The sequence below is a fragment of the Podarcis filfolensis genome (genome assembly GCF_964270895.1).
Source record: "Podarcis filfolensis genome assembly, chromosome: 11".
NCBI classification, from domain to species: domain Eukaryota; kingdom Metazoa; phylum Chordata; class Lepidosauria; order Squamata; family Lacertidae; genus Podarcis; species Podarcis filfolensis.
Genome location: NC_139613.1, coordinates 22,509,104 through 22,534,909, shown reverse-complemented (window position 1 = coordinate 22,534,909; position 25,806 = coordinate 22,509,104). Strand labels below are relative to the sequence as shown.

Below are 25,806 nucleotides of genomic sequence, written 5' to 3'. Positions count from 1 at the left end.
TCTGACCCTAAGCTATTGTAGAGTAGCAGAAATCCTTCTGTGAGTAGCCTGCTTACACAATATTGGATGCAACTTGGGGAATGAACAGGTGAACAATATTAGATTTTGATACACAAATTCTATTTACAGCTGTATATGCTGCCTCGTATGTAAAAATGATACTATTGCTTCAAGTGTTTTTATTTTCCTATTTTATTTGTAAGCTGTCTGGAGTCCCTCTGAGGGAAAAAGGCAGGAAATAAATACTTCCCTTCTTGTAATATTTTATGTCAACTGTGGTGTTTTGATGTACTTCCTTTTTACCTTTACCTTTGATGACCTTTTGACATGAATGCTCTGCTTTACAGTATTGGGGAAAAAAATTAAAAATGAGTTTGTTTGTTTTTTGAAAAAATTGATTAGGACCAAAATGAATTCATGTTGTTTTTGCAAGTGTACTTCTAGATTAACTTCTGTTTATTTGTGTGTGTTTAAATGCAGTTTCTCCAGACAAGCCTGAGAATTTGAGTTGCATTGTGCATCAGACAGGAAGAAAGACATATTCTCAAACTTGTACTTGGGAGCCTGGAAGATACACATTTCTGGACACCAATTATACTTTGAAATCTCGGTGGTAGATATATTTTTTCAGTTTTAAAGACATGTAGTTAATTTGTTGAATACAAAACTTTGAATTCTTAATATTTGTTGTTAAGCATACAATTTTTTAAAGGGAAGTCACTTGTTCAAAATATTTAAACATTGCTCTACACTGTGTCTAAGCAGCACAGTGGTCCTGCTAGTTTAAAAGAGCTGAAAGCCAAAATAGGCAGTGGATGAGAAAAAGGGGACTAAAGCTACTGAATAGCTGAATCTTGAGGGACTATAACTTTGGTTACTGATATGGTTTGCAACCAGGGTGGATAAATAATCAGATTTATTTTTTTTAGTTAAATCGGATTTTTTTTTAATAAAATGCTTTTGGACGAAACCTCTTTCTAAAGATAGTTTTCTATTTAAGTTACATTATTGTCCAAAAGCTATCCATCAGAAAATAAGGATTTGTTTTTAATTATGTAGCATGAGGTTTTATATGCAGTGTTTACATTTTTTGGTAAATGAATTCCACTAATCCATTCACATTGTCATGCTCTTTCAGAGGTTTTTGTAAGATTATTTGGGGCATTTTTTTCTAACAAGAAGATATTATCACAGATGCTTGTTTTTGCTGTTCTAAAAAGTTTGAATTTGTGTCTGCAGAGATAACATGCCTTTTCTTCACAAGAAAAATGTTATAAAATAAACATGCAGAGTTGAGGGGAAAAAAACCTTAATCCCATTGTTCCTTTGCAAATTTGTATACACAGAATCAACCCCTTAGCTCTTAAATGCTAAGTTCCAAGAGGTTCAATGAATAGATTGTTTGGAGTGGAATAGATCTGCACAAGTACCTAAGTGTGAAGCAGTAAAAATGAAAGCGCAACCTTGTGAGCAGAATACTCACAATATATGCATATTCATAATAATCATAATTATCTGTCTATGTATTTCTAATAGAATAACCAAATCGGTAATTTTTGATATAACTGTAAAAACTACTCTGAAAATTTATTATTCCAAAAATGAAACCTTCATCTGGTTGTGAATATTAAGATTATACCAGCAAAAATGACTCCTTCTCTAAAAAAAATTATTTAAATCAGTAAATCTTACTGACTAGTGATTTAAATTGATTTGATTTAAACCAAATCCATGCTGTTTGCAGCAAGATTTTTTTTTAAAGAGCAGAATATTTTGTAAGAGGAAAAGAGAGAACAATAGTTTGCTTTAAATCCCCCCACAACAGAAAACAACATAATGTTTAGAGATATCTACCAGACTTTTGGTTGATGCATACAAGTCAACCTACTTATGACTGGTTAAATGGTGTACTAGTTAATTAAAAATAAATAAATAAATAAATAAATAAATATGAACAGCTACTTCCTATTTTACTTAAAAGTATTTCGATTAAAGCAAATTGCTTTTGGATTAAAGCAAATTGCTTTTGGGGAAAAAAACCTGATTTGGTGTCCTTTTATCAAAGCCCCACCTTTAAATAAATAATTTTCTTTGTGATATTGTGGAGCAAATGCTACAGTCCAAAGCTCATTTACTACAGAGTAAGTTTCATTGAATTCTGCTAGACTCACCTCTGTTTAAATCTGTGAAGGATATGTACATATAGTTGTGGTTTTTGACGTATTGGGACCAATATAATTTTTAATGTATTAAATCCTGCTTCTTTTTCTCCAACTTCTAGGCCAAACGAAGAGTTTCCTGACTGCCTGGGTGCCAATAATTCTTGTACCAGTACTGTGGTTGTATTTTTTGTCGACTTGGAAGTGTGGGTAGAAGCAAAGAATGCTCTTGGGGTAGTTGAATCTGACCGCATTGTGTTTGATCCTATAAAACATGGTAAATATATCAGTAGGGCTACTCCTATGAATGATTTCATATCGTCATATATTCTAAGGAAGATAATGTTTCTTTATATGGTGAAAGAAGGAATAGGGTGGAAGAACAAGACCACCACCTCAGTGTCATACTTCTAGTTAAAAGTCACACTGGGGAGAGTCTAGAAAATTATGGTAAACCAATGTGCCTGAAGCTGGAAGGCAATGGCTTAGGAAAAATATCTAAAAATTTTAAGAGGACAATAGCTGGCAAAGAAAACTGATGAGACCTGAGAGACTTTAAGCAGGGACTGACCAACCAAAGATTCTGGGTTCATCAAGCAGCCTGCTCTCCTTCCATAATGGGATTGCTAACTCCAGGCATCAAAAGATGCAGCTTCTAACAGTTGGATTTCTGTAGCCAAAATAGATACACCAGCCTTTCTGGAGGTGGCTCCTCTTAATAATTTTAGTTGCTTCTCCTCTAGTTCTCTGATAATGGTTGAGACTCATAGAATGGACCCGAATAAACCAAACAATTGGTTTAATTTACTGGTTTTAGCACAAAGCAAGTGTCACTTGCACTCAGGTCAATCCTGTCTACTGTTTGATTTTATTCAACATAGTTCCTACACAGAGTTTGGGTGGACTGAACCCCCAAAAAGGTACTCAAATGGAGTTTTTTAAATAGTTATTAATAAAATTGACCATGTGGATTATATATTTCCCATGTTAAACTAACTCAACTGGCTTCCTGTACATTTCAGGGCATGATCCGAAGCGCTTTTTTAACATTTTAAAGAGATCTCGCCTGATTTCGTAATGGCATCCGGTGATTAGCACGTGTCAAATTTCAGAAGAGGATGCTAAATAACTAATCAGTGGTTACAACAAGCACCTTTGAATTCACTTTCAGCACCAGTTAGCTGTTTTGTGCAAGGAGCCTGCCTTCAAAGGGACTTGCTAGAACTGATCAACAATTACAGGAATCTCTGTTGAAGTCAGTTTGGGGACCTGGCCCCCTCTCCTGTATGAACCTCTCCTGTAGTTACGATATTCAGAGCTCCTTACCTTGCTGCCCCTACTTTCAGAGGTTAGGCAGGTAGGACCTTTTTTGTGGCTATAGAAAACTCACATTCAGGATACAGTCACTTTCGAGTTTTAGCCACCAACTGAAACATTTTCATTTTTCTGAGATTTTATTATTAGGTTGGTGCTTTCATTGCCACTTCTGAGTGTTACACTCCAATTTTTGTTTTATTTTGCTGTTCACTTTTTTATCAGGTGTTTTATTTTATTGCCTTAAATTTACTAGGTACATTTTTATACATTTTGCAGAGCTTCCATGATGTCAAATACCAACAGTATTGCATCTTTTGAAAGTTTTCCCTCAACGTATAGCACGCCATGAATTTCCAGTTAACTTTCCATAAACTTTCCCATTGTTTCATACCAATATTATACCCAAAATCCTGGGCCCATTTAATCTTGGCGGCTTTAACCTCGTCCTCCTCTTTGACTTCCCAGTCAAGGAGGAGTCTGTATGTCTTGGAAAGAATTTTTGTTTTGGAATTGATGAAATCTGTTTCCAGTCTGGGTGCCTCTGTCGAAAACCCCTTTTTTTAATCCATCTTAAATGTCTCAAATAGTTGATAGTATTGAAACCAATCTGCTATTTGCTCTCTTACGTCTTCAAAACTTTTTAGCTTTAATCCGTTTGTTTCTTCCTTTAGTAAAGTTTTGTAAGTTGGCGAGTTCCCTTCCGTATTTTTCCTTTTTACCGCGGTGAAATCTCACTGGTGAAATCTACCATTCTTAGGCTCTAAAAGATCTTTATATTTCTCCCAAACCGTGTACTGGGATTTTCTAACACTGCCTCATAATATAATTTTAGGTCAGACAGGGCAAAGCCTCCTCTTTCCTTTGCATCAATTAGAATTTGATGTTTAATTCTAGGTCTTTTTCCCTGCCATAAAAAAATTGAGATTTCTTTTTGCCAGGTTTTGAGGCAGCCCGTTCTACCCAGAATCAGAATTGTTTGGAATAGAAAGAATAATTTGGGAAGCACGGTCATTTTGATGATAGAGATCTTTTCTAAAAATGAAAGGTTTAGCCGACTCCAAATCTCGGGGTTCCTTTTAATCTCTTTCCAGGTTTTCATACAGTTATCCTGAAATAAATTGATGTTTTTTGGAGAGATCCATATACCTAAGTATTTTGCTTTATTGCAGATCTTTAAGCCAGATGTTTTTTCCAGCTCTTCCTTTTCTTACGTTGTTACATTTTTAAGCAGCAATTTTGTTTTGGAGAGGTTTAGTTTGAAGCCCGCCACTTCTCTGAAGGTTTGTGCTCCTGTTATAAAGGAGCAAAAGTTGTGCTGTGTACCTGAATATTAGACTTCAAATTAATTGGAACCTATATATTAAAAACAATGAAATGGCCTGTGGCTAATTGAGTGCACCTTTTTTCCCCTAGTAAAACCGCTGCCGCCATCCAATCTGTCCCTCAACTCAGGAGAATTTCCCAGAGTCCTAAAGCTATCATGGGAAAACCTATTTCATGAAGCACCACTGGAGCTGAGATTTCAAATTCGATACAAGATCATTGACAGTATAAACTGGATCCAGGTAACCCCACACCCATTATTTGTCAATTATTTTTTGTGGCATTTTCTTTTATACAGTTGGTGTGTTTGCATCCAAAGAGCTGTGACAGTTGCATTTTATCTACTAGAATGGTATTTGTTTAAATGACAGAAAATATAGATTTCAGTTAAATGTTCAGTGGAAACATTTATAAATTAAATAATGTGAAAAGAAATATAAAAAATCCTTGTTGGGAAAAGTGAAATAGAAATTTAAGAATAGGTGAGAAGGAAAATAAACTGTTGAGGAAGCTTGTCGATTCTACTTCACAGTAGTTTCTAAGGGATTGACAGGCTGCTGCCAGGATAGGAAAATAAGTTTGACTTTGATAATTGTCGAAACTAAATAAAAAAAATCCTTCCAGTAGCACCTTAGAGACCAACTAAGTTAGTTATTGGTATGAGCTTTCATGTGCATGTACACTTCTTCAGATACCACACTTCTTTAGATAATTGTGTTAAGACATTTGCTATCATTATAAAGCTTATCCCTATTGGGATGGGTAATTGTAAGGTGTTTCATCTTTCAGAGGGAGTTATTCTGACTTTTTCCAGTAGTAGTACTGTGAGATTTGCAAATCGCTTCCAAGGCAAAATCACTTGGATTTCTGCTGAACCTGATGCTTCAGTCGGTGCAAGTCCATTAGAGGTCCCTAGAACATAATCAAATCACACCTTGTGGGATCGGTTTCAAAGGTTGCAGTCCAAATATGTGGGCAGGACACTTGTGCCAGTGAGGCTGACAATGTGCTCTCCTGATCCCTACCCATCATGGCTGATAAAATCAGGACGGGATTTACTGAATGGGTCAAGAGTGTGGTTGATGCCTCGTTACAGGAGAGAGTTATGTCCATCACTCTGAAGGTTATCCCCCCTGAGGTCCTCCAAGGTTTTAGAAAACTACCATCCAGTGTCTTAATATTCCCTGCACATATTCCCGGAGGAAGCAGACTACATAGATCTATTCCAGTCTGGTTTCAGGTCCAGTTTTAACACTGAAACAGCTTAAAACATCCTTTATTAAAATATGCCATCCTCTTGGCTGCCCTTGACCTCTCAGAGGCTTTTGACACTATTGGCTATGGTGTTCTTCTGATGCAACTCAAGGAGGTGGGAGTTGAAGGTACTGCATTACAGTACAGTGGTTCCGTTCCTACCTGCAGGGTCACAGCCAGAAAGTAGTTCTAGGAGGCTGTTTCTCGGCCCTGTGGCTTTCGATTTGTGCAGTCACGCAAGCGTCCATTCTGTCTTGTGCTAGTCAACATTCTGTATGAAACTGTTGGGGACTGTCCTTTGAGGATTTGGCACAGTACCATCGCTATGCCATTAATAAACAGCTCTACCTCTCCATTCTATCTGAATCCGGAGAGGCTGTGAAAGTGTTGGACCAGTGTCTCGAAGCAATGATATAGCTAAATTCCTAAAACCGCTGAAAGGGAAACTCTTGCTGCAAATTCCTTCTCATTAGAATGGTGTGATAGAAAAACGAATGAGTGCCACAGCAAATATAATGTGAAGCAGTAAGGATCTAGCTCCAAGGGATACTTAGTCTACTTGGGTCTTTTATGATGAAGGGAGAAGGTTCCATCTGCTAAAGAACCCTGTCTCTACCTCCTGCTCCGCATGAATTGCAGTGCACATTAATTTGTGTGCTTTCACATTTTAAGACTATAAGCTTGGGATATCTTTTAAGACAGTGGAGGCTAAATTTCAGAATCCTGGTTTCAGACAGGATTAATGGCACGTGTGAACTCCTTGGAAAACTAGGCAGCTGCTTGAAACTAGTACTGGGCCAAAGTAGTGTCCAGCCAAATTTCATAGGTTTGAAGGATTGGGGGCAGAGTGAAATCTCTGCAAAGACTGCATTACTTATCACAAGGTGGCAGACTTCACAAAGTATAAGAGCTTTCTTTAACAACAACAAATCCAGGTCACCATTCTAGCCATTTTCTTGTATAGGGAAGAACCCTGGGAACACTGCTACACCTTTACAATGCCTTTAATTTATTGTTTAAAAAAAAATAGAGCTCTAATGTACAATAGAGCTTTCTGAAATTAACCTTTTCAGATCCCCCCCAAATACCCATATAATTTCTGTTACAATTTTAATTTCCTCTTGCCTACGGCACGTGATCGGAATAGAGCCCAATTCAGTTAACCTCCTGTCAACCTATGGAAATAGGACAGTTGGTAGCTTAGCTTTCGTAGGTGGTGAGGGTTTAACTGGATATAATAGCTGACCTGAAAAATATATATTCTGATGCCTGTTATCAATATACTTCAGGACTGCAAAAAATAAATAAATGATGCAACATAAGAATTATAAAGTATAGTTACTTTCTCTCTCTTGATAAGATGTTTAGCTCCATAAGCTTTCTCAGTTTTTGAAGCAGGCAAAAAACACTCAATGGAAGATGGAGAGAATAGTGACTAAACAATAGTGTAATTTGAATTTAAGTTCTTTATCACAATTTCATGTTTTATGCTAACGAGGGTCATTCAAACAAAACATCTAAATTTGCTATGCTGATCTTGAGAGAGAGCTAGAAAATTCAGTATAGTGAATGTTGCTCATTCACTAGTAGCACTTCTTAAAGCCCAGTTTCATTTTGGCAGGTTCCTCTTGAAGACACAGCAACACACAGAGATTCCTTCTTCATTCAAGATCTCAGACCAAACACAAAATATGTGTTTCAGCTGCGTTGTGTAACTAGTTGGGGAGAGCACTGGAGTGACTGGAGTAAAGAAGTAGTTGGGTTCACAGCTGAAGATAGTAAGTAAAATTCCAAACTTCTCCAGTTTGCTCCGAATTGTCAAAATGTGTTTCTGATTAAAAGGTTCCTACACAATAAATATGTATACATATGTGTAATAACTATGATACAATAGAATGCAATTTGTCATTTAAATCATGAGTAGCAAACAGTAGTTATTAATATTTGCGAATTTACTCTGATGTTCGTTCATCTCTTATTAACCTCCAAGTAATGGTTCAGCATTATCTTGTACTTTATTTCACAATAGATGATGATAAAGCTCAATTTCTCAACAAATTAATGAGTTTTCTTCCTTCTCTTACCTTGACCAAATTTGTCAGTTTTACCATTTGAACTGTAAATCATCCCTGTATCTCAGAGGGTTGGTTCCCCGCCCCCCCAAGTTATAGCTGATTACCATATGGCCAGCTGCTAATAAGTACAGTAGGCCTGTAACTTACAAGCATTTACCTTTACACGCATTTACAGCTTTACACGCTTGACAAAATAATAATATAATTAAAAAGGGGAACCAGGAAAAAAGACTTTGGCAATTCCACTCACCATTGCACCCAGTGTGTTTTGACTATATACAATTTCAGCTTTAGGGACGATTCCCAAAACATAAGCTGAGGGCTTACTGTGAATCACCAGCTCTCTATCTTCTGACAGAATCAGATCTTTGACACAATCAAATAAAATAATTATTGGGTTCTAATTTCCTCTATTTCACAGATTACCAACATACAAAAAAGATTTTACTTTTGGAGAAGGCCAAATTATTTGGTGCCTATCTGTATTTTAGCATTAATTCTACAACATACTTGATTTGAACCCCTATAAATGTGGTTTAAACCTTAAAGAGATTAAGAACTAACAAAAATGGTTTATAAAACAATTATTCTAAGTTGATATTGAGAGTTTGATTTGGAACATGTTTCCAAAGCTATTGACATGTTCATTGATACTTGAAACACCAACTCTTATTCTCATTTGGATTGGTAGTTAGTACAAGATAAATCAAAATCCATGAACATGCTGTATGTATTCCTAAAAAACTTATTCTAGAAATAAAAAAAAATTATAATGACTTTCTGTATCTGCTTTCTTATCTTCCCCACTCCCTCACTATATTCCTAACTGGTGGTGAGTAAAAAGTTTGGGACTTTTAGCCCACCTGGGTCTGTCTTTCCTTCAGATCACACAACTGTGATCCTTACTTCAGAAAAGCTGTAGGAGTCTCCCAGCCACTTTTCCTGGTTGCTTGTCCCAAATCATGGAGGTGATATCAGCAGACACATGCCTGGCTGTATGTCACAGCCAACCATTGGATGACTAGACGGCTGCTATTCTTCTTGTATCTTTTTCAGTACACTACATATATATTAAAGAAAAATGAATAGTGGGCTAAATAAACATGATTCTTAAGAGAGATGTTTGTCTTTATCAGAACCAACTAAAGGACCAGATCTGTGGAGGAAGATTAGTCCTGTTCACTCACCAGAAAACTGGACTCTGGTGCTGATCTGGAAGGTAAGTAGTACCAAATTTACTACACTGCATGTCTGATTTTCTCATGTTCTCACTAATATCTGTCATCTGCACACAAACATAATTCATGTTATATGTAAACTCATGATACTATAACACTACTGTAAACACTTTCTTCTAGGTGGTAGCTTCTTTCACAACATATTGCACTCAGGATATATTGAAGTGTAAGATATGCACACGTGTAGCTTATGAAGTAAACGGCTCATGTATGTCACATTTGCTACTTGTCCGTTTTTAAAATAAACAGGGATGAAGATCTTATGCTTTCTTAGTCCTTGCTTCTGCAAACTGCAAGTTGTACAGGTATATATGTAAATATATACCTTCTCTGTAAACATGGCACACATGGATGTAGTTTCTGGATAACAGTTCTGTGAAATACTGCTTGAGAATTGTCCATGTTTGGCTTATGAGGCAAAATTATTTTGAATGAAGTGATTTATTCTCTTTGAACAAAACTTTAACACGTAAGCCTGATCTCAGCAAGTTACAAGATAGTGTGTTCCTGTCATAATGGATGAGAAGCATGAAATGATGTTAGCTGGAGCATTGTGCCCAAGGCCAGATGGTAAATATCATGGCTGAGTAGGACTTTGGAAAAGGTATCATGCATAGCTCTGTAGTAGACAAGCTTTGCATAAAAAAGGATCCTTGTACAATATTGGTTAGGATCTTGGTTAGCAAGTCCGAGAAAGGCTCTGCCTTAGACGTTGGTGAGCTGCAGCTCATCAGAATAGATGGTTCTGGCTTAAGTGACCCCTAAAGGTCTTACTCTCATTAGCTAATCTCAGATGTTCACATATAAACTGTCAAATAAAACAGATCTTTTTCTATTTTGGACAGGAGTTAAATCCTTCTGAAGCTAATGGAATAATTTTGAAATACGATGTATCTATCTTGGGAAAGCCACCACTTCATTTTCAACAGCAATTCTACAGTCTGAACACCACACAGCTGACTCTAAATGTAGAAAATGGGACATATGAAGTGAGAATTAAAGCATCAAACAGTGTGGGTGAATCTCCTGCATCAGTTTTGCTGATCCCAGCAACTAACTCAAGAGGTAAGTTCTCCCACATGGCATTGAGTATATATCCCACTTTTTTGCCTACTTCAGACATCCCATTAGAAGGGTCGCATGTAAGATTAAACTAAACGGTCAACCACAACACTTAAGTGAAAAGTTTGTGCTGCACTCCTTCCTTGCTCCTGCTTCACGGTGAACAAAAAAAGTTTGGCTTGTCATGTCATCTGAACCCAGGTCCTTGGTTTGTATCTTGCTATACAAACTAGGAGGAGCAGCCAAGGTTTGTGCTTGCTGCTTGTGGTTTGTTAGAGGAGAAACAAACCTCAAGCCTGAGTGTGGAACACACAACAAAGCCAGAGAAGTACAACAAGAACTTTTTAGCCACATGTTGCACATTCACATTAAATCATAGTTCGTTTCTAACGGTGGTTTAATGTGATGTGTAAACTGGATCCCCACAAGAAGAGGAAATATTTCAAATGTAAACTTATTGAAGGATATCAGTCTTTCAGTTTCTGTTTGTTTTCAAATTAGCATTGCATCTGTCCAGTTCATTTTATTTTATTACATGTATAATGCAACTTTCTTCTGTCATGGAACCCAAAATGGCGTACATTGTTCCAGGCCATCTAGGTATTGGCCATACCCCAAACTGCTTAGCTTCAACCATAAGGTGGCTTCAGATAATGCTGCTTCCTCATCAGATCTCTTTCCTTTTAACTTAAATCCAGGGGCTTTACAGGATAGCTTCTAAACTTTTCTGACTTATTTAAGGCAGTGTAGGCATTAGTAAATGGAAGCAAGCTTGTGAGACTTGGCATCTTCATTCTAACTTGGACTATTAGCAAAGCAAATGGGCAATACCAATACAGATTATTTATTATGAAGTCATAACCCGCAACAAAATAAAACCAATAATCCTACAAGCATCTGTCATGGATGCTTAAGCTGAGATTGCAGGGGGTTAGACTAGATGACCCCTGCCATGTCTTTAAAATTTATGAATCTATGATAAGTAAAATACTGTAACATAAAAATACATTAAAATGGGTTGTAATACTTACAGCCCCATTCTACAGAAGTCTATAGCTGAGAGGAACAAGTGGGGATTACATATTTGGTATCTGTAAGACTTCCTCTGAAATATGTGGCACCACCTAACAACTGAAAAAGGAATAAGTACATACTAAAAACATATTTTATTCCCTTACTATATACTGCTATATTTATATGGCGATTTCTCAGTGTGGTGGACCTGGCCACTAACAGGTCATTTTTATTTTTTGCTTTCAGCCATTGCACCACAGTAGCTCTTAAGGAGCAATGAAAACTTTATTAAACATGCTTCAAAATGTAAACATTTGAATTCTCTTTGGTTGTCAAAACTTGATTGAATTGCAAGCTTGGGCATCTGCTCAGGCTTTATTAACATTTTGTTGTAGTGAAATATAATTACAGCTCTCCAACAACCCTTTTTAGTTTTTTAATGTTTGAAATGTTATTCTTTTAGAAATAAAAATACTAATTTAACAGTATGTTTATGGTCATTTCAGCTCCAGTGAAAAATCTTACAGCATTTCCTAAAGATGGCAAGCTCTGGGTAGAGTGGACAGCTCCTAAAACTGATGTTAATAGATACATAATTGAATGGTATGAAGAGTGTGACAATTTGACATGTGCTAGTGAATGGCAACAGGAGTCTGGAACGAAAAATCGCACATTTTTAAGAGGTAACTCTCAATATTTATAAACTCTTGGATATTTATAGAGTACACAAACTTTTTTTATACCTTAAAGAAATGTGATTTTGGTTTTTTTAGATAAAAAGGCAGTTGTAATTTGACATCTTTTTAAATATAAAAAATATATAAATATGTCTGTAATATCTGATATTTTTAGTGAGTCTCTAAGCTCCTGTCACACATGGGGAAGAATTCCTTTAGGGCACTTTTTATAGGTTGAGAGAGATGAATTCAATGTTACAGCATGCCAGTTTTGTCCTTTTGTGAAGTCTTATCAGTGTGTGTGCCCTTCTTTGCCAATGACTGAGCTCTGAATAAAATCAGTCTCCCTTTCATCATAGTTCAGAGGTAATCCTGCTTCTCATCCCTTTTGTGTCAAGGGAACATATTGAAGCCTGCAAGAGAGACAACAGAGCTCAGTAGCTACACTAACAACAGATGGGAAAACAGACCTTGGGTGTCACAGCTATGCCAAGAGTACATTTAGTTTCTTCAGGATTACAGTTTTCCAGTATAGTTAAGAAACTCTCTGACACTGCATTTACTAGGTAGCTTCACAGATTTTTATGGAGAATGCTGTTCTGTCCCCACCCATGGATGGATAGCTTGGTCATCGCAACCCCAAAAAGTTCCCTTTAGACATTTCAGATAGAGAATAAGTATGAAACATATGCACAATCACTTGCCAGCATGTCCTATATAGCATCCAAGATTCATTCAGATGTATTTTAGAATAGCTTCTAGGCTGTTCAGCTGACTTTCCAAGTGTTTAGAGTATTTGTACCCCAATCTTCAGCTGAAAAGGCTGCTGGAGTGGAAATGAAGGGATTTGATTAAAGGTATCGAGGGAATTGATGAACTAGTGTTCAAAATGGAAATGTCAGTGAATCTATATATTTGAGAATATGCAAATCTGATTTTTAAAATTATTTCCTTAGGAGGCATAAAGCCACGGAAAAGCTATAAAATAAGTGTGTATCCATTATATTCAAATGGTCAAGGAGAAGAAAGATCAATACAAGCATACCTTGAAGAAGATGGTACGTTTAAAGCACCAGAATTTCTCTTGCATGACAGTAGCCAAAAATGTCTTCGGACTTCTCCATCAATAGGTGGCATGACTGCATTGGGCAGATGGTGTTTTCTGAGAAATTAACTCACATTGTGCAGCTAGCTTAAGGGTTGGCCAAACCAGATTCATGTTGTCATATGGTTTCTATTTTTAATGTGATAAGTAAAGAAAGAAACCTCCAGAGTCTTTAGCTTTCTTCTGACGTGACTAGTGATCTAGTGTTTACTCATGTGCTCCTCTCCCGTTTGCTCTGGAAATATTTATGAAAATCTGTGATAAATGGCCTATACTTTTTAAATGTGGAGGTTTTTTTACTTTTTACTTTTTATTCTCTGTACATAGTTATTAATATACGGGCTCTTATTATGCAAACCTTGTTGTGTTCGTTATTATAATAATTTCTTAGAAATCTCAACAAAATACAGACTTTGAAAATTAAAGGTTCTTCTTTTCTTACAATACAATCAGACATAGTATGTCATTTACCAGTATACCAGATAAAATGGCATTTTAATATAACAAACTTAAAATAAGCAATTATCTAGAATTTGCTCTTCAGAATTAATTTTTCAATATTTTCCACTAATAGCACCTGCTATAGGTCCCACTGTTCGCACAGCAAAAGTTGGAAAAACTGACGCCCTTATTGAATGGGAACCTCTTTCAGTAGAAGAACAGAATGGATTTATCAAATACTACAATATAATTTACAGAACAGCTACTGGAAATGAAACAGGTAATTGAGTTTTGCTTATCATGTTTAAATATATGATTCAACTGAGATTACTTTTTCTAAAGGTATTTTAAGCTTCACTTTGCCTTTTTCTCTACCCAAACCCCAGACATTTTAAGTTAGCATTTATGTCTGCAGCAGCATCATAATGTATAGTGATGTGGCACAAGTGTAGTAATTGCTATACCTCATTATGCTTATGTTTTTTGCTGGCTCATATTTCTAGGAACAATTTTTTTCTTTTCTAAAGTCATTCCTTTTGACTGTGATCTATAGGAACTTTCAGTCATAAATTAAGCTCACTTCCTTCCAGTTACTGAGTCGGCTCTCTTTGGTGTGGCTTTTAGCCTTTTACAACTTCCGGGAAATATATAAAAAGCTCTTCAAGCTTTCATATCCTGACAAGCATAATATGCTCTATGTGAGCTTGTTTTGATGATCTAGAGGTTGCAGCTGATGTAGAATGCAGAGGATACCTCTTGAATAGTGGGGCACTGGAAAGTCATTAGGCATTAAAGCATCTGAGTGTTTGCTGACTTTTCTGCAGCCGTTTGTGCACAGCACCAGCTGCTCATTTTGACTAATGAGTGGCATAATCTAAATATCTTACCTCCTCCCATGTGCCCTACCACAGCCCCAAAAGATAAATGGAGAGCATGCTCATTTGCCAAGATAGTAAGGTATCTCACGGAAATGCTGGTTGGTTTAACATATAATTTGTTAAAAACAAACTAAGATCAAATTGTGGTTCCTGATCTTGGTTTGTATAGTTTAACTAACAAGAGTTTCACCAGTTCAGGTCTAATGATATTCTGGTTAGTTTTAAAAAAAACTGGAGGGGATGTTTCCGGTCCTCTTGTAGTCATGCCTGGAGAAGGAAGGGGGGGGGAGAATACATGAGGCTGAAACTTGCTTCGGCTCACGTAACACTAAGTCATAGCTTAGCGTTTTGTAGCACCAGTGTTCTCGTAGCAAACTTCATTATTGCTGTGTTGAATATTTTTGTTTAAAAACACTTTTGAAGTTTGATCTTAAAGTGAAACATACGTTATTTTACACTTCCTTTAAATTTTTAATTTATTTAAATGAAGGCCACAAACTTCTAACAAGATCTCTATTTACACTTTCACTTCTTTTGTAGTAGAGTATTGAACTTGAAACAAGTACTGCTTATTTGGTGATAGGGGTGTTATAGACGAGTTTTATATACCAGGCATGCGAGTTGAAGCACAGTCTTCACATTTTCTTTTTATTTGAATCATGAAAATTATAACTGATGGGTAAAACTGGTTTTGCTGGTATAGTGTTAATACAAGAGCTGTCTACTGTTTTGTATAATGCATATCAAATGGGTGATTTTCATTTCCAGTTGTGTTTGTGGACCCTTCTAAAACGGAGTACCCACTGTCGTCCTTATCAAGTGACACTTTATACATGGTGCAGGTAGCAGCATACACAAAAAATGGAGGGAAAAGGGGTCCTGCTTTTACATTTACTACAAAGAAATTTGGTAAGTTCTTACATAAAATGTTTAATATGTTTAATTGTTGAACTGCTCAGGACCTAGTATGCATTGGTAGCGCCACATGTCTCGTTTCATAGTTTAACTTTAAGTAGTACTCTGGGACTGTATTCCACACTTGATAACCCAAACTTGATGATCAAAAGCAACCATTCGTCTCATCTGAAAGGTGGCTTGGGTGGCTGTCCATCCATCATGTGATGCCATCTAGTGCCCAGTGACAGAAATGGCACTTGAAGTCAAAGCATCTGCTTAAAAGAACTGGAAGGAATAGAATACCTGTGCATACCTGTGCATTGACTGAGTGCATTCCCTGTCTTTGGACACTAGGTGGCATCACACCACACAGGTTGGTTGGTTGGATGGACACTCACTGAAAACATGAATTAAGATGGGTCAATATTACAACAAGTTTTCTCACCTCTGCATATTACCTAGAGATACCTTTTTGCATTATCTTCACATACTTAAGAGAGAGTCTTTTGAGTGGCTGTATCCGGGTTTTGGAACTCCTTACAGCGGAGGCTCATAGACCTAGTCCCCTTGTTGATGGCCTTCTGCTGCCAGGCAAAGCCTTTATGTAAGCGGGCATTCGGCCTGCCAGGGTGGATTTGTTCTGCCATATTGCTGTAATTCATGTTCTCAATTAGTTGTCCTTTCTTACGTTTTAAATCTGTTCTTCCTTTCTTTTGATATTTTAATTGTATTACTGCTTATTTTGTGTGGATCAGTTACTTTTTATTCTGGATTTTATTGTTAGTCACCTTAGGCTTTGCCTTATTCTTTATTTTTAAGTAGGGCAAAAGTGTAACAAAATAAAAGATTTTGCTTATTATGCCTTAAAGCTCATCTAAATCATTTAAACTTTTTTTCTCTCAAGCAAAGAAGACTAGGGTCAGGTTCTGAAAGACTTACTTTATACTAATGGATTTCATGTTTTTAAAATATGATTGTACTAAGCACAGCATTTTTAGGGAGATATTAAAAACATCTAACATTTTGTCTTTTACCTTTTAGCGGAAGGAGAAATTGAAGCAATTGTTGTCCCTGTGTGCCTAGCAATCCTGCTATTTACTCTTTTAGGTGTATTATTTTGCTTCAACAAACGAGATAGGTAAGCATCCTTATTTCAATACATTGCATGGAAAATATTGCTGCCTTAACACTGAAAGAGGTATTAGGCAAAAGTTCTGAGTTTGCTCTGATTGGGTTTTTTTTCCTTTCAAGCCCAGGGCTGTATTTCCTCATGGGCTGTCTTGAGGCAGGGAGGGGCTGCTGCTTGACACTGGTGGAGACAAAATGCCAGAGGAACAGATGTTGTTCTTTGGATAATAGGGTACATTGCAGCCATGCAAAAGGCAGAACTGTGTATACTCATATCTCTCCATCCAGGCAAGCAAGAGCAGCTATCACATATTGAAGGCATGTACCAGCCAGGCAACAGCAGTAGAGCACAGGGTCAGGGAAAGGAGAATAGCTTGGGGTGGGTCCCATGTTCATATTCAGGCCCTGAGCCTGACATTCCCCACCCCTGCTTTTTGTAATCCTACAGAAAGAATTTATAACACTACTCATATTTTAGTTGGTGTATGTGTGTGTAATAATTTACATATTACCTTTCAGCTCTTGAAAGTACCCTCAAGACAGTTCATAGCATTAAAACAGCTGATGAGCAGATTCACAACCTGGTTGGAATTAAAGCAAGTCAGAATCCTTTAGAGAGCCAGTGTGGTGTAGTGGTTAAGAGCGGTAGTCTCGTAATCTGGGGAACCGGGTTCGCGTCTCCGCTCCTCCACATGCAGCTGCTGGGTGACCTTGGGCTAGTCACACTTCTCTGAAGTCTCTCAGCCCCACTCACCTCAGAGTGTTTGTTGTGGGGGAGGAAGGGAAAGGAGAATGTTAGCCGCTTTGAGACTCCTTAAAGGGAGTGAAAGGCGGGATATCAAATCCAAACTCTTCTTCCAAACTCTTCTTTAACCCACCTGCCTAAACATTGTTGGAGTGGGGGAGTACAGTTATCTCCTTTTAAGCGAATGTTCCACAGCCGGGGTGCTGCAGCAGCGAAGGCTGTTCCATATCCTAGCCAGCCACGCCTCCTATGGAGATGGCACATGGAGCAGTGCATCTGGCTGGGGTGTGGAACAGAACCTTCTTGGTTGTGTCATGGATTGCATGCATTTGTTTAGAAAGAAAGAAAACAGACTTTTGTAGTTTCTGGGCCTTATTGCCCCTTCCTTTTACAGCCATAGTGATGCTAAGTAAGGAAAACATTCCAACCTGGCCCAGTGCAAGTCTCTCCTGGCTTCCTTTTCTCAGCCAGAGCTGCCCTCTGTGAAGGTGAAAAGGCTGGCAGTGGTTTTCCAGATGTAGCATCAGACCTAGAATACTTGAAACATCTTCTGTCTGCATAATCTTTTCCCCTATTCACAAGGTGTGGCCAAGACCACAGGACCCCTGTTCACCTATATACAGAGCTCAAAAATCATAACATTAAGAATCTGAAAGTTGGAGCTTAACATTGGTGTAGGTTTTATCAGTAGGCACTTGCAATTGCAATGCAATGACTTGTCTCTTGATCCTTTGCCAGCATCAAGAAGCACATCTGGCCTAACGTGCCTGATCCTTCTAAGAGTGTTATTGCCCAGTGGTCACCACAAACGCCATCAAAGGTAAAAACAAAAACAGACTATTCTGAAGTACTTTGTCGTCCTCATCATTGTTTATTTGTATGCTGCCTTTCCATAGTTAAACCACTAATGTGGCAGTAGGATGCAACTCTCCTAAGCAAAAGGATAGTAATGGTTGGGAAAGGGAAGTGAAAACAGGCTAGAAATAAAATATTTTATTGTGGAATTTAATAGCATCCATTCTTGGGATATGAGTATCCCTGCCACAAAAATTCTTCATAGTCCAACAGTAACTGTGACTTTGTGTTTAAAACAGGACTTGCATTAACAGAAACCAAAACTGAGAAACTGAGTCTTCAGAAGAGTGTAGAGATGTTACAAGTTGCTCCAGAAATTAGTAGCTGAAAAAGTATTGTATTGCGAGGGGAAATATGAGTGGAGAGTGGCTTCTTGGCACTTGGCCTCTGCTACAAGTACAGAAAGAAGGGAAATAATAACTTGACACTTAAGGAAAAGAGCATTTCAGATATTAGGCCCAGAACGAGTGTTCACCTCCAGGTGCACCCTTGCACCGTTGAAGTAATAAATATGAATGCCTTTAGGGCAGAGGTGAACAGAAGATAGATAAAAAATTTCAGGTAGATCTTTGGATGCTTTTTAGTAGATTACTGATGTTGCTGCAAACAGCTGGAGATCAGAAAGCAACTTTTTCCTTTGGATAACACTGTTGAAATAAAGCTGGGGGGGGATTTGGAATAGAAAGCTCATTTCTAGTAATGAAAACAAATTCCTGGGCTGAGAGGCACTCAGAGGTGCTCTCGTCTTCAATTCTAAGAACACCTCTGCCCCTCTAATCCACTGAAATGTGCTTAGCTCCAACTGGTGGATCTGTGAGGTCTGAGAAAAAAACAAAGATCCTGCAGGCTTGAAGTCTGCCTACTCCTTTAGGGAACATGGAGATTGCTACAACAAACTCTCATGTATTGAGATTTAAAGATGAAAAATAAAAATGAATACCCAGTTAGATGCAAGCTCCAGCACTTCTCATTTGAAAAGTTGTGGAGGAGGGAATTACTGTTCCATTTTTGTATCAGTAAACATGGAAGAAACTTAATATTTTTAATCCTTTAAGTAGAAATAATTAATCTGCTATCCTGGAGAGAATCCAATTTTATATACAGAAACTTTTTGAACCATGTTTGGGGAATAATGCAAATAAGGCAGTAGCACTGTTGTGAACTTTGAATAATTCAGTATTTAGGTGAGAGGGGGTTAAAGTCAAAAGACTGAATTGGAGCTGCACTAACTCGCTGCTCAAGTAACTGTAAGTCCTAGAAGGATTTTTGAGTGCATGCTAACGACAGCATAATATAGATCCTGAATATAGTTAATCAAGTTGCATCATTTAAAGGTAGCATTAATTAAATCTGTGGTTTTTTCCCTAGCATTTTCATCATTCCAAAGATCAGATATATCCCGAAGGCAGCTTTACTGATGTCAGTGTGGTTGAAATTGACAAGAAGTCATTTTCTGAACAGGATCCTAAGCCTTTTGACTTGCTTAGAAAGGAGAAAAATGCCTCAGAAGGGCACAGCAGTGGTATAGGGGGGTCATCCTGCATGTCTTCTCCTCGACAAAGCGTTTCTGACAGCGATGAAGGCGAACCTGCTCAAAATACTTCCAGCACTGTGCAGTATTCAACTGTTGTACCCAATGGCTACCGGGACCAGATACCTTCAGTCCAAGTCTTTTCAAGGTCTGAGTCAACGCAACCTCTACTAGACTCGGAGGAGAGGCCCGAAGATCCGCCAGGGCTGGGAAGCGACAACTCAACACCAAGGCATCGCTATTTCAAACAGAATTGTAATAACGATGATACAGTCATGGAGGAGCCTCATTTGGATGGGGCAAAACAGATTTCTCCAATAAATGAGGAAGATGCTGCTGGACCTCAGACTTTGCAAATGTGTAGCTCTGGCCCAGATGAACATGATGTTGCCTTAGCAGGTGCTTTCCACCCAAGCCCCAAAGGACTAGCTGCAGAGTTTGAAACAATGAGAACAAATGCAGTGACAGAGGATGAGGTCCCAAAGTGTTACTTACCACAGACTGTAAAGCAGGGTGGTTATATGCCCCAGTGAGGAGACACTGCCACCAGTAGATACTGTTACATTATTGGTTCTGATAAGTTAAACTTTTTTTAATCTTGCTTCTGCTGAACAATTCAAGTTCATTTATGGAAGAAAACGTGGACAACATGGGTTTGCGGACTTTGATTTAAGTTGGAAGTTTCCACCCGTTCTTGCAGAAATATTCCTTCAAGCACTACATGTCACTCAACTTTTCAGGCAAATTACTTGCCATTCAGTTTTCTTCTGGGGCATCACACTTCTTTTAAATTAAAATGGAACACACCTCATTTTGCTAGAGGTAACGGCATAGAGATGGAGACTGACTGTGAATACCTTCTTACAGGATGAAGAGATTAGTGTATTATGAAATGTGCTCTTTTCATCAACTTTGTTGTCAGCTATGTAAAAGTACAGTGTTTTATATTGGAACAACTGTGCTTTAAAAATAATCTGGAGACCAAATCTGTGGCCAAACTTATGGCAGAATCAAAATATTAGATGGCATCTAATATTTCCAGATTAATGGACCAGAAACACTTTATTTGGAAATGTGCCCTCCTTGCCAGTCAAGAACTACAAGCCAGTGGAGTGAGATATTTACATGAATCATGACTATCAAAATACTATTAACGTCAAATGCCAGTATTTCATACCCTTCCTGTCTTGCAAATTGAGCCAAATCTACTGCCGTTTAAACACTTTTAGAACTCATAACCTGTGCACTTATAAGTGCACTTTTTTTGCTTTTTATCAGGATAGACTTGGGTGAAGTAAACATATTTAATAATAATGAAGTTATATAGTAAGTGTGTTTTTAAGGGGGAAAGTCCACTGCTCTTTCTGACTGCCATTGCCAGGTTCTAGTATTCCCTGCTGCCATTATTAATTCGTAGAACAGAAGAAGAAAACTGCATAGCCATGGCGGACCCACAAAGACATCTTGAAGAACTGCAGTATTGGCACTCTGCATGGAGGGTTTTCTCTTTCGCCAATGAATAAATCTAGAAACATTTCTTGCAGATTCTTTTTGTATTTATAATATAAAATCATTAAGTTGAGACTGATTTTTGAAGCAATCCAAAAGCACTACAATTGTTTTAACAGGAAATAAAAGTTAATTTGATTCTTCCTCAACAATTTAACTATGGTAGTGATTGTGTTTTCAGATCTCAGTGGCTTTTACTTTGTAAGCTCTTGCACTGTAATCGGTGGCTATGAAGATCAGGCAGCCAGTCTCTTAAGATTGAATAGCTGTAAAACACATTTTAATGTTTTAAGGGTTTCTTCTATAAAAACAATTCTGATTACAGCAAGGTTCATAAATTATAATAATGAGTTTGTGCCATGACCACCTCAGAATTGTTTTTTTTATGTTGAGCTAATAGATTTACTCTTCACCTGCTTGTAGTGCATGGCTCCTTAATGCCACTTTTATGATGCAGTTATACTTCATCCAGTGCTCTAAAAATGTAATGAATGCCAACAATATTCAGTCCATAGTTTATTGTGATTTTTCTATTTTTCAGAAACAAATCTTCCCAAGATTTATTTTGGGGGAAGGCAAAGTTAACACTGTGAATAGTGTTCTGAGTGCTTAATTAAACCTGCAATCCTAACACCTTACCTGGGAGTAAGCCCCATTGTGCTTTTTGAACTTGTCCTATACAGGCCCCAGTAAAATAAATGTAAGTTTCTCAGTGGCAAAAGCAGTCTGTTGTGACCACAATACAGTCTTCTTGTATGGTATCACAAGTGTCAGAATCCCATTTTAATGCTTGACCTGTCTGTCTTCATGTTAGTCTGCAACACAATTTAGTTCTACAATCACCTTACTTCATTACAGTTAAATATAGTTTAAAACACATTGTTTGAAGTTTAGACTCGCCTTTCCTTGTTTAGCAAGCTTACCTCACCAAAATTTAAAAATATTTTTAAATAAAATTTAAAAATGGATCTTCAGTGGAATTACTCATGAAAAGTTTTATTGAGCATTTTCAAAAGTTTGTCACAGGGTGTGGTATGAGACAACATGGAAATATACCTTGCTAAAGCTTAGTAGGTTTAGGTCTGGTCTGTCCTGAATGGGGACTACCTAAGAGTCATGTGTGCCTTGCCTTGGGTTCCATAATGAAAGAAAGGCAAGCTATAAATTGTTTTCCTTCTCTGGTACTCTAAATGCGCAATCCCTCTTGGTGATTTGTTATGCAGAACACAGAGTATTGTCTTGACATTTATTTGGGAGGGGCAGTCTCAATCAAATCAATGCCACTAACCGTGCAATCTTATACATGTCTACTTAAAAATAAGTCCCAGAGTTCAATGGAGCAAGCTCCCAAGTGTGTATGAAATAAGAGTACAGAATTCTAGCCTTAAGTTAGCAATCCTATGCACACTTCCTAGTTCCATTGAAACCAGTGGGATTTAACTTCTGAAGCTTTTCTGGTGTGCAGAGAGGAAATGTCCAATCGCCCATTGCCTGTGAAAGTTGGGCTTTAGTTCCACCTGGTGGTTGAAGGCAAGATGAACTCTTGGGAAGAGGAAGCTCCCACAATTCAGTTTACTCCTGCCTTTGTGTATTGTTTAATACACCATTCTAATGTTGAAAAGAGGGTTTTGAGATTTTGCTTCATTTGGCCGCACCAAAAGCTGATTTGTGACAGTAAAAAATAGCACCTAACATCTTCCTCAGGCATGTCAACACTAAATTGCCTGAATCCAGTTAACAGGCAATGTAAGGTAAAAGGTTATTTACATGCTATATATATGTATCTTTGTGGGGGAGATTTCACATGTGACATGCTTATTTTCTGTATTGAGAAAGCCACACTGCAGAAATTGACCTTAAAGCACTGCTTTCAAAAAATACAAAACCAAAAAAACCTGAACACCTGTTTTTAAACCAGAGTTCTGAAGCAAGCTGAAATAAAAATGTAAACCTTTTTTAAGGTTAAGTATTATCCATTCCTTTGTGAGAGATAGAATTGTTATGTAATAAAATTCTACATGCATGTAATTTTGTTCATAAAATTCAAACTAATGTGGCATTAAGTGTGACTTATAATTAAACACTGTGGTTTACTTTATCATGCATGGATTTAAACCAGATTCTGTTCTTAAATACTCAGAATTAAGGCTGAGTTCAGTAGGACTTGCACATGGATGCCTTGCTTGCATTTGGTGTCAGTGGGGTGAAACAACAAAGACCTTCATACAAGCTCTGGGTTCAGATATTCTGGAGCAATGCATTCCCTAACTCTGTATAGCATTTGTACATAGGCTGGTTGCAGGGATTGTACAAATACATTAACAGTTTATGCTGATACATGCATTCCATCCTATGTAATATGCTACCCATGTCTCTTTCTCACCCAATACTGCCTCCTTATGTTGCTTGTTAGCTAAAGTGATGGACCAACAAAATGTATGGAGATATACCATGCTATGTTCTGACTGCTGGATGGAATGTTAGCTGGAGAACTTTGTATTTAAGTCTACAGAAAAGTGGGAAACCTCATTTGATTTCAAAACAGCTGTGAAAATTTGATGCTGAACATCAGTATTGTAGCTTACTGCTCCAGACATCAATCTGGTAAAGGTTCATAAACACCTTTTGATTGTCAACTCACAGTAATGCACACAGTGCTTAATTTTTCATCGGGACCTGTCTGTGCTGCAGCTTGATACAACCATTTACAATCATTCACATGACTAATCTCTGTACTCTAGGAGGAAGGTTCTTGTCTGGGCCAATTAACTAAGATGTACTTCCTACTTCCTGTCTGGCTTGGCTAGATGTGACCTGTTTCAACCAAGACCATAAAAATGCAAGAGAAAATCTCAAAGATAAGGCACTGTCTTGAAGTTGCAGCCACTCAACTTCAATAGGTCACACTTTAGTGAAGACAACCTTCCACTAAAAAAAAGGAAAGCTGTGCAAACATCTTTCAGGCATGCCTGGAGCAATTCCCAGAATTTCTTGGACAGTTGTTTCAGGTCAACCAACAGTCAATTCAGCTCCCAACTAAGCACTGACATGTAGTCAGCTGCTAGCATAAACAAGCCCTTGGCCATCCCTTGTATAAGAACATCTGATACCCATTCTCATCTCTCTATAGTTGCATGTTTGTCATCCTCACAGTGTTGTGCAAACTATTGTTAACGTATCTATTTGTGTAGCCTTCAGTGTCTTTGGAGTACCGTATGTTGTATGTGTATGTTGCTTTTCTAGCTGCATAAGACTATGAAGTCATAATTAAAAGTTGTCTTTTTGTTTCTCTCTATTTCCCAGCAGTGTTTTGCTTTGTGTTTGTTTTGTTACATTATATTCATTAGTTCAGTGGCTACAAAACTGTAGGTCCATATATACTGCTGTGCTGGAAGAGAAATATTTTGGAAAAGTCTCACCTGTTTGATGCAGCCACCTCTGCGCATTAAAGCAGATTGACATTCAAACCATTGATCCCTTCTCTGCCACTATATGGGTCTCAACATCAATTGGAGAGAACAAGGATGCAGTGGGCTTCACTGAGGTGGTCTGTGCTACAGCTGAGTTAGAATCTGTAGCACAGGCATTGTTTACTGATTAAGAAACTCATGAGTGTGAAGGCTACCTCAAATTTTAATCCAGAAAAAGGAACTGGTCCAGTTATTAAAAGTATGGGGGAAACATAGGATGGCATGCAAGGTAGCCAACATGATGCTCTCCTGCTGTTGTGGACTCCTCAACCCAGCCAGCATGGCCAAGAGTTAAGAGATGGAAGTTGTGAACTACAACACTTGTAAGGTTGGCTATCTCTGCCCTAGAGGCCACTAGGTCAGAAAACTCTTGCCCCTTCACAAGTCCATCTCCTTTGTGCAGGACTACTGTAGATCCCGCCGTATTAGGCAACTGGGTGTATTAGACGACCCCCCAAATTGGCAGCTGCAATTTGGGGGGGTCGTCTAATATGCCTAGTCACCTAATACACTGGGCAGCTCCGCGCTGGGAGAAAGCTGCCCGGTGCAGAGCTGAGCCTGCCCACTGCTGCTTCCGCGGCGGGCGGCAGACTCCTCGCCAGGTGGCTTTCTCCTGGCGCGGAGCCCGCCCACCTTATACCCGGCGTATAAGGCGACCCCCGACTTTTTAACCTCTTTTCCAGGGTTAAAAAGTCACCTTATATGCCGGAATCTACGGTATTTGTATTCTACCATCTTGTAGGAACTAGGATGGGTTCAGTGGTCAAGTATGCTTCAGAAAACGGGCTGTACAAGTATAACAACATAGCTTTACTTACCAGAGATACTGAAAAGGTTCCTCAAGACTTGCAGAGAAGCTGTGCCTCTTCCTTGAATCTGAAAGCCTGAGCTACAGTAATCACCTTCCTTTTCCCTGGTGTCCAGAAAAAGACAAAGTCTGGAAAGCAATCTGAAGATGAATGGCTAACATATATTGTCCTCCTCCCTTGAAGCTCACAGAGGGGGAAGTAACAGGAATAGTTTACAACAACATTAAATCTTCTCTAAGATGTCACACAGGACTTGTGTGTCTTTAACGCAACAAACCATTATGCCCATGTCACAGAAGTACAAAACTGATGGCCTGGA

At 38.0% G+C, this 25,806-nt stretch overlaps 1 protein-coding gene across 1 annotated transcript in view; it reads left to right on the top strand.

Moving 5' to 3' along the window:
• IL6ST (interleukin 6 cytokine family signal transducer) overlaps positions 1-24,499 on the top strand; it is a 31,452-nt gene extending 6,953 nt beyond the window's left edge. Inside the window, exons 4-16 of the mRNA XM_083576058.1 lie at positions 481-613; positions 2,282-2,436; positions 4,890-5,041; positions 7,675-7,831; positions 9,265-9,347; positions 10,212-10,431; positions 11,949-12,125; positions 13,076-13,177; positions 13,799-13,945; positions 15,312-15,452; positions 16,482-16,578; positions 18,052-18,133; positions 19,537-24,499. Coding sequence (XP_083432184.1) covers positions 481-613; positions 2,282-2,436; positions 4,890-5,041; positions 7,675-7,831; positions 9,265-9,347; positions 10,212-10,431; positions 11,949-12,125; positions 13,076-13,177; positions 13,799-13,945; positions 15,312-15,452; positions 16,482-16,578; positions 18,052-18,133; positions 19,537-20,232 — 2,342 coding nt within the window. The 3' untranslated portion in view covers positions 20,233-24,499. The remainder of the gene's footprint in view (positions 1-480; positions 614-2,281; positions 2,437-4,889; positions 5,042-7,674; positions 7,832-9,264; positions 9,348-10,211; positions 10,432-11,948; positions 12,126-13,075; positions 13,178-13,798; positions 13,946-15,311; positions 15,453-16,481; positions 16,579-18,051; positions 18,134-19,536) is intronic.
• The last annotated feature ends 1,307 nt before the right edge of the window (positions 24,500-25,806 follow it).